Raw genomic sequence first — 13421 nt, forward strand, 5'->3', positions numbered from 1 at the left:
AACATTATATATACTTTAAAAGGAAAGCTATAGATGCTGTTCATTTTCATTCTCAGAAATTATAAGCATGGAAATTAAATGAACATACTAATTAGCATGACAAGTTTATTTGTAAGACTTTTTCAGCACATAATTAGAGTTCCTAAAATAAAATTGTATTAATGTTGAGTTTGAGTAAACACATTCCTGTGGAATTCTGGTAAAAAGCAATATACAGATGGAATTATTCTTTGTCTCCTGGTGATAAGACTCTCAAAAGCAACTTTTCAAATATTAGGATTCTGGGTCTCCCATGTAAGAAAAATGTTTAATTACTAATTGAGTCATTTCATAATTAAATGAGAAATTAACACTGAAAATGAGGTTTCCACTTCAATTTTGATGTATTTTTAACAATAATATTGGTAACTTAGGCTACAGTTTGCAGTTACCAAATGCATATTCCTGGAAAGCTGAAATATTTTCAAGAGTTTTAGCTTTGTGTTTGGTATTCACATAGATCCACACGTAGGCTGGTAATGTTATGTCATTGTGGCTGTATTGGTCCCAACCCTTGTGTGGGCTCTGTAGTCCTCCACAGCCACTCTCTTCTCATTTTCCTTTAAAACCAGGCCTCAGAAACAATAAAAAGTGGTCACAGCCTACCTCCCCTATGTAAGCTAGCCCCAGCCAAACTGCTTAATCATTGCCTAGAGAGAAAACTCACAGATTAAGTCTTCTTTCTCTTTGCTCTGGGAAGTTATAAAAATATGTCAGAATCATAATTCTCTTTCTACAGCTCAAGCCCCCAGCCAGAGGAAATTTGCTCTGGCAAAATACATGACAACAGTTGTAAAAAAAATTTATGTCCTCCCAGATACTGCCTTCTCTTAGCACTCTCCACCAAATTTGCATAATGGAATAAATAGGCTAGGGGAGATAAAGTTAATTACGTTTTTTTTTACTTAAAAGGTAAAATAAACAGAATGGTAAACTCTTAAGAAATAGAGATTTGGGGAGCAGGCATATGCTTTCCCAGAAAGAGAGAGGAAGGAAAAGGGGGAAGAAGGAAATAAAATTTTACTAGCCATCGTCTTAGCCATTGCAATTGTTTAGCAACAAAAGAACTAGTTCCTGGAGTTTGGTGCTGAAGATCTCATGTCTGACACTTTCCTTCCATGGTTCATTGGGGCATTCTTCTCACTCTTTTTAGATGCTAGTAGCAGCAACTGCCCTTCTGCCTAACTTGCTCCCAGTACCTATTCACCTCTGGTGTGGTTTCTTCCTTCCTCCTTCCTTAAGATCAGGGGAGACTAAACTGTTAGTCACTGTCTGGACCCCTGATAGTCACAGGGTTGGAGTAACTCCCGAGAGGAATCGGGTGAAGACTCTCTAGCTGACTTGTGTCCTGACCAGCAAGGGTCCAACTCCAACATACTTATCTCCTTGGCAGCCCCAAGAGGTGCTACACATAATTTCATTAATTTGGATATTTCCTCCAGTCATACAAATCACAACCAATTCATGCTTGTGCTTGTCCTCCCTTAAGCTCCCCATAGGGGGAGGGAACATCATCTAGTGTACTGAGAGGAGTCCTTCCAGGAAAGTGTCACAGAGACCACCAGTGGAGCCCTCAGAACACCTAGTTTTCCTCCCCCTCATTCTCGACACAAGACATGCCCTTTTCAACTCATACATCTCCCTGACTATATGTTATACTCTGGTTTTTCAAAGTTCATTATTTGTCATGTGGTATACAGCCTGCTCAATAGGAAGATTTATTAAGCCATATTTATTGTGTCTCAGTCCAGGCTTTTTATGCTGCCCCTACTGCTGATGAATACTGTTTACCCACTGTCACATGGCTTATAAGTTAATGTATTTTTAAAATGAAAGCATATGCTTTAAGGGGATGTACCTTGAAATCTGAGAGGAAATCCAAAATTCCATGAATATAGCCATTTTATGCCAGATGTTCTAATCTAGCTTCTGTTGTGTGTATACAATTTTTAATGAGATCAATGTAGTGCTCTGCATATATTAAAGTAGCATGAATGTCAAGCTATCTAAGAATCTGTGGTTGCTAAGGGAGACCTTATTCCTACAGTCAGAAACTCCATAAATTGATGGAAAATTTTCTTTTTAAATTACTTTCATAAAGCAAGAAGAATGCAGTAGTCATGAAACCAGTCATCAGTTCCACCCCAGTGCTGCTGCCTTGCCAACTAACAACCCTTTTAGCAACTGCGCTCCCAAGGCAAAGCCATTACCGCGAAGGATAGTTAGACCGAATTCTCAAAGAATAGCATTTGTTTATTTTCCGTAAGCAGTGCAATGATCCATTAAAAGGTGTAGATATTTCAGAGAGAAATCATGTCATTAAGTGCTTCAGAAGCTAATTATTCATTGTGAGGTGTACAGTATATTTCTTTTTGTTCATGGATTCCCTTGAATAACTTTACATAATGCTATTTTTCCAATAGGAAATCATTGTAGTGAATATCCTTACCTGACAAAAATCCCTTATCCTTTGCCAACCTGTATCTCACAAGAAGCACCCTTGCCACTGTACCAGGTCTTCTCCTCCAATATCTTTGCCTTTGTTCTAGTCTGGTTCCCTTGGTTGCTGCTTAAAGAGGGGGAAGATGCCTCTCAATAGGAAAAAGTGAAATGACATACAGAAGACAAAGGGTACTGTTGGAAGCCAGCAGATTCCATGCATTGATTATGATGGCTCTTAAGATACATGTGTCATTAGAATTCTGAATTTGGTAGTCATTGTCATTTTTTGTGATGTTCTCAGAATTCCTTAAGCCTTCCAATTTACTTCTTGAGAAAAGTATTCATTATGGATAGAATCTGCAATTTCTGTCATTTCTTAATCTCAAAGCATATTTCTATCATCCTGTCCTGTGCCTACTTTCACTTTTAACTTACTAAGAATCAGGTATAGATGTGGGTGTATGCAAATATACTCACAGAAATGTACGCGGATATATGTTGATTTCATTTGAAGGACTTTTCCAGTGTCTTGGAATTTCTTTGCTAAAAATGTTGAACATTAGGCACAGTTATCTTCGTGGTCTGCTAGCTAATACTTATAGGTAAGGAAGTGTTTCACAAAATACTGTTCTTTGTTCCCTTTGTGTAGATGATGGAACCAACTTTACGAGTTTTTGTTTCTGTTCTTGCCTCTCTGCAGACATCCTTCCATTTAACTTTCAGTGTTTCCAAGCTTTTCGTGTCTTCTGGTTTCATTTATAACAAGAATTCTGTAGACATGATTCATTTCCTTTAGTAATGCATCATCTTGATTGGAATTGGACCGGGATCTCACATTTGAAAATACCAACAATCTAATTCATGTTTGTAGATGATCTAAAAACTATGATTCTTAGGACCGTATTCCTTTTTTTTAACTCCTTTTCCCCATTACCATGGAAACAGAAGAGGTACTTCTGTTTTTCAGGAATAAAAGTCTTTTCATGTTTTTATCTATTTCCTAGGCTGCAATAGCCAAAACATTAATTACCTAGTACAACCTGCTGGTAATGAGATGAGCTTTTCTATATATGGTTAGGCTGATCCTTTGACATCTGATGCTATATATTACTGAGAATGTAATAAAAGCCTTATATCTTGTTAGAACCCACCAGAACTTCTTCTCTACTTGTATATCATTTAAAGAGCCAGGGTCAGTCACAGCCATACTATAATGTGGCATGGGTTTTGGGGATTTGGGAATATATTTACATATATAAGTATATCTGCATATATACACATACATATACATATATATTTACATATATAAGTATATCTGCATATATACACATACATATACATATATATGGATATATGTGCATTGAATTTTGTAAATAAAAGGACAGGCTATGATGATGCTATGTAAGTGATAGAGAACTCTTGTTTCTCAAGAACTTTTTAAAGTTACCAATAAGATATAGACAAGTCTGTCAAAAGTCTTAAGCCATGGGGGCAGCTAGGTGGCGCAGTACATAGAGCACCGGCCCTGAAGTCAGGAGGATCTGAGTTCAAATTTGGCCTCAGACCAAACACTTGACACCTATTAGCTGTGTGACCCTGGGCAAGTCACTTAAGCCCAATTGCATTAAAAAAAATAGTCTTCAGCCATGGATAGCAGAGCATATTTTGTTTTAGGGAAAAGTCCTTGCTCTAGAATTAGCTTTTAGATAAAGAGGCCCAGTTTCAGTTAGAAAAATACCTTGCCTATTGACTGAGCAAACTTTCCATAAATTTAAAAAGATGTATTTTTCTTATATTTGCACAATTGATGGTTTTTAAATTGCTAACTTAAACTCCTGGGCAGGTGGGTGGTACAGGGGATAGAGCACTGGGCCTGGAGTCGGGAAGACCTGAATTCAAATCCAGCCTCAAACACTTACTAGCTGTGTGATCCTAGGTAAGTCTCTAACCTTGTCTGCCTCATTTTCCTCATCTATAAAATGAGCTGGAGAAGGAAATGGCAAACCACTCCAGTATCTTTGCCAAGAAAATCCCAAATGGGATCCCAAAGAGTTGGACACGACTGAAACAGTTAAATAGCAACGAAAATCTAAACTCCTATACTTTTTGGTTAATTTACCAATACTTTAAGTGACTCCTTGTTTCTGCCAGATTGATTTTTTTTTCCTTTTGGTCTAGCCATCCATGAGGTTTAAAGTGCTCACATTTATCAAGCAAAAGAAATATCCCAGAAATTCATTATGACTTCGTTTATTTAAGTCCACTAGCAGGAGGTTTTATCTCTCTCCTATGATGAATGTGAGCCATTCAGGTTTGGCTGCCTGTTTTACTGTTTCTTTTTATTTATGTTCCATGTAATTTTTGGGAGAGCAGAAGTTGGCTCCATTGTGAGTATTCCCTAATCTCCCGCAGATATGCCTCTGCTAAGAACACCAAAGTGAATAGAATCTGTTATGGCTCAAAGGTCACACATTTCCATCTTGTTCATATTGAGAAATACTTTAGATAATTATCTGCCTTTTATATCTCAAAAGAATAGAGGTATGGGAGAGGGGGAGGGTAGAAGGGGCTCATTTTATTTCCTTAAATTTTCTTCATAAGTTCAAAGTAAGTCTCTTTTGAAGTTGTAAAACAATGGTAGTGATGAAATATAAGGAACTAAGTAGTCCCGTAGGGAGCTTCAGAGCCTAGCCTACTTCATTTGTTGGAGTATTGATATTTTCAGATACTTTTCATCCAAGTGGCTCTGAGCAGCTTACAGGCATGATATTTGTACAAACCTACCACACTTGTGCAATAGCTATTCCCTAAAGAATGTGTACCTCACATCATATTTCCTCCATGAGTTATATAATCATTTCAAGGCCTGTGATATATCTCCTTTTCTGATTGATGTAACCTCGAGTCTCTCCCATCCAACTCCTGACTGTCACCCCAAATGATCTGGCAAGCCTGCTCACCTTGCCTTATGCAGGTCTTATGATCTAAAAATAAACAAACGGGCTTTTTTTAAAAGAATTTTTTCATAAATGTGAAAAAATTGTTTCATGATGCAAACTTGTAATGTTGGATTTTCACCTAATGGGTTTCTTAAAGCAAAGTACTCATATACAGGGTTCAGGGGGGAAAGTACTAAGAAGCATGGGTGCAAGAACTAGAAGCTAACTTAGGGGTCATCTAGTACAACTTTATTTTATAGATGAGAAAACTGAGGTCCAGAGAGATTAAGGGACTTGCCCAAAGTCACACAAGGCAGTAAGTAGAAGAGGTAGGATTCAAATCAGATAGTCTGATTCCAAATCCCAAGCCCTTTCCTCAGTGACACATGAAAAGTTGTCTTCTCAGAAGTAAGGGGAAAGTGTATGTTTTGGAAGACATTATTCTCATTTGATTTAATTTAAACAAAACCTGTAAAGTCTTTGTCCAGCATTACGTAAACTCTTTGAAGGCAGGAATAGTTGTCTTTGTATCCCTGGTACCTATGTCTGGCACATTTTGTTGTTCGGTCATTTCAGTTGCATCTAACTTTTTGTGACACCATTTGGGATTTTCTTGGCAAAGATATTAGAGTCATTTGCCATTAGTAGGCATTTGATAAATGCTTATTAAATTTAATTTAGTTAAAATAGATGAAGTGAGCAATTCCATGTGTTTTTCAGTGGTTATTCTTTAAATTCATGTCCACTTTTGCCACTGGAAACTTTCAACTCAGACCTAAACCTGGAAAAATTGTGATGCTGGATTAACAAGCAGTTTGCAATGTCCTTTATTTGAAGAGTATGCTCTGAGAACCATAAGTGAACAACTGTTTACTTCCATGTAGCTATGAAGTTAAGGGTCCTGTTATGATAGTAACTAAACTTTCATACTGAACTCTCATTTGATGTTAAATATTCAAATATATCACAAAAAGAAGCATTTTAAAAGAAATCCCTCCTGTAATATTACTATTACTAATTATATGACCAGGTACTGACAGGTCATATAAAATTCACAAGTGTTGTATGATAAGTATGTTCACATGGGTTGTCTAGCACAGCTAGTGAGTGTCCTGGATAGATGTGAACTGAGGCCTGGACCACCTCTGCGAAGATGAGGAGAATTAAGGACAGGATTTGTACTCCCAAGCAGGAGACAGGGAGTAGCATCTATAAGGTGCAACTCTTTTCTACAGTTTTCAAGAGGGGTATTAGGCCAGAATTATACATCTGTCACTCCTTGAAAACTGTTTGATCTAGGGATATAAGTCTAGGTTCAGAAGGACAGCCAACTCCCTGGTCACTCTTAAAGGGGGAGAATAGCCCTTGTCTTTTATTTGCCAGATTAGCTCCTCCTAACAAATGCTCGTTAAACAAAAGGTCATCCTAAAAAGCAAATAGTGAGTACAACTATTTATCCATGCAAATATCAAACAGAAATCAGAGAAATTATAAAGATTTGAAAATAAAAGAATATACAAGAGAAAATGATCATTTCACCTGGGAGCAAGATCAAGCCAGGAGAATGGATATTTTCATCCAGAGAAGGTCAGTTCTAACAGTCTCTAAAACTCCAGGCAAATCGAGAGACATGATTGGGCCAGTTTCCTATGCATTCTGCTACTCCAAAATCTTTCTCCTCTGTGCACATGCCTCTTCCCATAAGTGGAACCAACTCAGTGAGTTCCTTACACAAGTACCTAGTGCTGAGCTCGGCACTCTTTCTGCTTTGGGAGCTCTCAAGATCTCTCTGTGCAGCCTGCAGCTCCAGGCTCTCCCTCCTCTTGGAGGGAGCCTGTGATATTTAGGTTGACCACCCAACTTTTCTTAACTATGTGTAATACCTTTTCTTTCTGCTCCCATTTTATTCCCCCTTTCCTTTGTCTTACTGTCTTTAAAACCTAACCAAATATTTTTGCTAGCAAGGTTCCTCAATTTTTCTCTCAGCAAAACATTGGGTACATTATACATGCTTTAGGTGTACTCATTTTACCCTCCTTCATCTTACTTCTAGGTACTTTTTAAATTTATTGACCACATAACCAGAGGAGACCTGTCAATCAAAGATCACTGAGGGGAAAAACTGAGCAGAGAAAATATCCCTGGGGAGGATATTTGTGGTGCCACCCCCAGCTAACACGTCTTACCATTATCTGATGTTTTGCTCCTTCCTTCCCATTGTGTTTTCTTTTTTCTTTTAGTCCTTGCTTTTCCAAACATAGTTTGTTTCCAAGTGACCTCTGTCTACTTAGCCCCAACCTTGGCCTTACTCTGGTATCAATTGGTCTCCAGCATCGAATGGCGAACTGCGCCAAGACTTGGGGAGGAGCATGGATGGGTGTGCACAGCCTGGCAAACATTTTAGTAGGCTTGTAGCTACTTTTAAACACACATGTGGTAAATGTATTTGGTGGCGTTGCAGAAGTTCTTTGTAGCTAGTGAACTATGATAGAGTTTAGAAACCCTGATTAGATGGCTGTTCATACTCTCCTACAGTTTAGATTACACGTGGGAATAGATTGGAAAGGAGATATTCTAGGCATTGAGTCATAAGCACATTTTTCTTTAGGGCTTGAAAGGTTCAGTACCATTAGTGACTAATGAACACTCGTGCACTTGTGCATCTTCTCTGCTTGAGCAGGTACTAGTAAAAGTTGTAGTGGTCCTTGGGTGCCTCTCACAGTACACACACCACTGATGCTGTCTGGAGACAGGCTGAGTGGAAGTTTCATTTCAAGAAGATATACGATAACCAGAAATGATACTTTAGAGTGTAACTGGACCAAAAGGTGACCAAGCAATTGAAATTATCACAGAGAAGAATAGGTTACAAAATCATGGATTGAAGGGAAGATGCATTTTCTTTTTTTTTTTTCCCCTTCTCCCTTTACCTGTGCTCTTCAGATTCCTGAAATGAGCTTGAAAAATGGAAAAGATTGGAAATTTTTGTGTGGTCTGCTTTAACACTGTTTTAGAGGGAAAAGATTATATTTTACCTGGCTTGATGGCTACCAAAGTCCCATGATTCTTTGATGCTGTTGTCAAAGTGCCTACCTCTACTTACAGACCATGATGGCAACCCACATGCCCGTTACCAGCCGTCACAGCAGGAAATATAGGTCTCCCTGTTGGGATATGTCCAATGTCATTCTAATAGAGACAAAATTTTTCAGTTAATATGCCTTAAAATAACCAAAATGTTTTCTCTGGTTATTGCCATTTCCACATAAATTTCTATTTTTTCTATTAAAATTATTTTAGAATTAGTAGAAGGGCAACACAAAGTAAGAGGGTAGTTAGATAGCACATTAGATAGATGGAGCGCTAGGCCTGGAGTCAGGAAGACCTGAGTTCATATCTGGCCTCAGACACATTAAGTAGCTGTGTGACCCTGGGCAAATATTTACTTCAGTTTCCACATCTGTAAGATAATCTGGAGAAAGAAATGGCAGACCATTGCAGAATCTTTGCCAGAGTCACAGAGAGTCAGATGCAACTGAAATGACTGAACAACAACAGTGAAATGTGAAGTAATGGAAAAAGAGTCATCCTCAGAGTGAGAAAGATGGGTTCTGATACACACTGGCTGTAACACTGGGCAAGTCACTTAACACCCAGAAAGCGTAAGAACTGTGGTAGAAGAACAGGTCTTAATCTGCATAGGTAGAAGTTAATTTGATAATTTCCTCTAGTTCTCTGCACCAATAGAATCATCATTGTAGAACCACCTAAAAACATCATTCTCAAATTTAGCAGAATGAGGATGAGAATGAAGTATTTCATTTTCACAAATACCAACTAGTATTTTTAAGTAGTATATAATATATGTCTCAGAACCCTTATAAAAAATCCTGCTCTAATCCGTTATTTGCAGAGAGGACACTGGGTTCTTGAAAGCTGGACCAGTAAAGAATGATCTCTTGACAGATTTTACCAAGTTGAAAAGGCTTCAGGTAATCAGTTATCAGCATTTATTACTAGAAAGACAAGGCATGTTAATTTATGCAAAAAAAATTTAGACACTTGAAAATGCTTAAGTATTCGTACTTCATATTTGATCACTTTTTCTGTATCTTTGTTATCAACACTCATTAGTATTCTAAAGACTTTTTTTTAATAAAAAAAAAAAAAAAGGAAAGCATTAGTTCTACCTGTAAGGACCAGGATCATCAGATGACCCCTGTGCTTAACACCAGAAGGACATCTATGTGCTGAGGACTGTGTTAGGTGCTGGTAATGCAAATAAAGAAGTTAAATGATCCCTTCCCTTCAGGAGCTTGTGTCCTACTGAAGATGGAAGAATTGTGTTCTTCATTAGTGAAGGGAGTGCCCACACCGAAGAAGACACAAGTTCATCCCCCTCTTGGAACGTCTTCTCCTCCGTCCCTTCAACCCCAAGATTCCAAGATACCAGAAGTCCAGAGTCCATGTTCATTCTTCCCAAGCTCATCATGGCTCCCTCCACTGCCCCCAGAGCCATGATTAATAATGCTGTGACCACATGCTGTGATATACTCTATAGCCTTATAGCCAGAATTTTAGCTTTTGGCACCCAAGCCATATAGAACTGGTCAGATGGAGAGAATAGAGCTAGGTTATTAGGCATTAATAAGAGCAAGAGGTACCCCACAGGGAACCTATTGGTGATTGGAACCATGATCTTTGTTTTAGATTTGGTTTGAATTTTCAGATTCGTATTATTCTGAACTTAGAAAAAAACAAATAAAATTGACATTTCCATGTACAAAGTAGTATAGAAAAAGGATTATGTAAGAAATTGTAAGTCTCTATTATTGCTTACTTTTCTTTTTAAGCATATAATAAATTCAACATATAATGTGCAAAGGGGTTACACTCCTTGTCTGTTTCCTTCTGACCTTCCTTTTGTTATCTTCTTTGCATTTCATTTCTTTTTTGAATTTAATTTTATTTCAATTAACAAAGATCCACCTTCTCTTCCACCCACTTCCTCCCCCTCCGTTGAAAAAGAAAAACAAAAACCTTTTAAACATTATGCATAGTCAAGCAAAACAAGTCGCCACATCAGCCAGGTCCAAAAACATCTATATCTCAACCTGTATCACCATAGCTTCTTCATGGCATCACAGAAATGAAGAGTTGTAAAGACCCTCAGAGTTTAGCTCTCAGGGGTGGGGCCTCGAGGCCACATGTGGACCTCCAGGTCCTCAAGTGCAGCCCTTTGACTGAATCCAAACTTCACAGAACAAATCCCCTTAATAAAAGGATTTGTTGGGGCAGCTAGGTGGCACAGTGGATAGAGCACCGGCCCTGAATTCAGAAGGACCTGAGTTCAAATCCGGCCTCAGACACATAACACTTACTAGCTGTGTGACCCTGGGCAAGTCACTTAACCCCATTGCCTAGCCAAAAAACCAAAAAATAAACCAAAAAATAAACAAATAAAAGGATTTGTTCTGTAAAACTTGGACTCAGTCAAAACTGCACCCAAGAACCTAGAAGGCCACAAGTTCCCCACCCCTGGTTTATATCATCTAGGCCTCACTAAAGCACAAAGTCCATTCTAAAAAATCCTTAAAACAAACACTTGTCAATTCTCCACTTAGAAACCACCATCTTCACTGAACTCATCATCCTAGCAATTTCCTTTGCTAGACATCTCTAGTCACTGGAAAGTTGTTTGTTTAATTTCCTTATTGAGATGAAATCTACTTCTATATACCTTACACCTGTTAGTCCTAATTTTGTCTTGTGGGACCAGAATCACTCCTCTACATGAAAAACCTGTCCAGACACGGCCATCATTTTCCCTAAACCTTCCCTTCTCCAAGTCTTCATTATCCTGATTCACTTTCCCAGCCACACTGGCCATTCTGAAACTGAATTCCGTACTTGAGAGGTGATTGGAGGAGGGCAGCCCATGCCGGGACTGTTACTTGCCTTGTTTTGGATGCTCTGTTTCTGTTAACAAGTTGTCATTACCTTTTTAGCTTCCACATCATGCTACTGACTCACCATCGGGGTTTTGATGGCCTGCAAGCTCAGTGCTCACTGCTTCTGTTGCCCAGGGCAGCAGTTTGTTGCTCAAGTACATATGAAGTATGTCTAGGCACAACTTGATAAAATTAAAGGGCACATTTCCAAAAATTTGTTATTATAGCCAAATCAAAATAAAACCAAATGCTTTTTCTTTACCTTAAAGTTTATGGGATTATTGATCTCAACCCAAAATGGACCTTGGAAGCTAATCCAACCCTTTCATTCAATAGATGAGGAAACAGGCCTAAGGAGGTTACATGACTGGACAGATAGGCGGTAATAAATGTGAAAGAGGATTTGAACCCAGCTCCTGTGGCTGGAGAGTGACTGCTTTTTCAACCATACTAGAATTCCAGCTGAAAAGAATACTCTTCGTTCTTTGAGAACCAACAAACCATAACTGTTTAATGTAATTTTTGCAGTGATTACACCAAAGGCATATTTTGAATGTAGGAGGTCAATAGTAATGTAAGTAGTGATGCTATTTTATGGTGAGTTCTCCAGCATATTTAGACCCAGTTTTCACTCAAACCCCATTATCCTTTGCTTCTTCTAATAGTGTATTTTTTGAAATTTTTTTTCCAATTACATGTAAAAATAATTTTTGACTTTTTTTTAATTTTGAGTTCCAAATTCTCTCCCTCCTTCCCCTCTCCCCTCCTTGAGAAGGAAAGTAATTTGATATAGACTATCCATGTCCAGTCATGCAAAACATACTTCTATATTAGCCATGTTGCAAAAGAAAACACAGACCAAAAAAAAAAAATCCAACCAAGACAAATAAATTTTTTTTTGGGGGGGGGTTAGTCAGTGGGGTTAAGTGACTTGCCCAGGGTTACACAGCTAGTAAGTGTTATGTGTCTGAGGCTGGATTAGAGCTTAGGTCCTCCTGAATCCAGGGCCAGTGCTCTATCCACTGCGCCACCAAGCTGCCCCAAATAAATTTTTTTAAAAAGCATGCTTCAATCTCCATTTAATCTCCATCAGTTCTTACTCTGGAGTTGGATAGCATTTTTCATTATAAGTCCTTACAAATTGTCTCAGATCATTGTATTGCTGAGAATAGCTTCTAATAGTATTAATACTGTCTCTCTTTTTGCAGCTACAATTAACATAGCTGGCTAGAGATTGGTTTTGACATGAAAAAAAGTACTAATTTTAAAGTAAAACAATATTCACTTTTAACTGGCTGGAAAAGTGTGATGCTTATAAAGGTCTCTTATCTTCAGTAATGATAACAGCTCAAGGATGTATATACCCCCTTAACAGTGGGCACCATCACCCGCTGGTCACCTCGCAGAACCAATAAGTGCATTGCAGCTACAGTGAATGAGCTTGTCTTTGTGCTGCTAGCATTTCTTTCAGGAAACCTATGAATACAGAAGTAGGAGTATTGCCCTTTAATTTCCTGGACCATTCAATGTCAACCTTTGAGGGAAAACAAAGACTCTAAAACAAGCTGGATAGAATGTATAAGGCTTTAACCGTGCTGTCTCTGTATTTAATTAACAGTTGTTATTGTTTGAATATTTGGAATGCTGAATGTGCTAGCATAACATGTGAAGGCAGCAGAGGGTATACATTTCCAGGCCAAGGAGCTGTTATCATTTCAGTTTTTTGTGTATTTTAACAAGTGCTCTTGACACATACCCACACACGATGATAACAGTGTTTGGTTTCCCTTGAACACTTGTTTGTGATTACATAATTTTTAACATTCTCTTAATTCCAGTTTATCGTATTCCATATTCCCAAAGTCCTAAAACCAGATGTTCCAAAAATTGTTCTTCAGTTTTTGTGTTCAAATTAGAGTAGAAAATGTAAAAATTTATAATTCCATTCCATAAGATATATTAAGCATTTACTGTGTGTAGGGTATTGGGCTGGAGTCTGGATATATGTAGATGAGAAAAACACCAAATCTGTTCTCAAAGAGTTTATTTT

At 38.1% G+C, this 13421-nt stretch overlaps 1 protein-coding gene across 2 annotated transcripts in view; it reads left to right on the top strand.

Annotated features, from left to right (window-relative positions):
* Positions 1–13421, top strand: part of VWA8 (von Willebrand factor A domain containing 8) — a 391323-nt gene that overhangs the window by 311973 nt on the left and 65929 nt on the right. Inside the window, exon 38 of one of the 2 annotated variants that reach the window (XM_020977001.2) lies at positions 9733–10166. The exons of the other annotated variant lie outside the window; for it this stretch is intronic. Coding sequence (XP_020832660.1) covers positions 9733–9750 — 18 coding nt within the window. The 3' untranslated portion in view covers positions 9751–10166. Of the gene's footprint in view, positions 1–9732; positions 10167–13421 lie in introns of those variants that run through there. 2 annotated transcript variants of the gene reach the window in all.

Source organism: Phascolarctos cinereus, unplaced genomic scaffold (assembly GCF_003287225.1).
Source record: "Phascolarctos cinereus isolate Bilbo 61053 unplaced genomic scaffold, phaCin_HiC Scaffold_7;HRSCAF=346, whole genome shotgun sequence".
Classification (NCBI taxonomy): Eukaryota; Metazoa; Chordata; class Mammalia; order Diprotodontia; family Phascolarctidae; genus Phascolarctos; species Phascolarctos cinereus.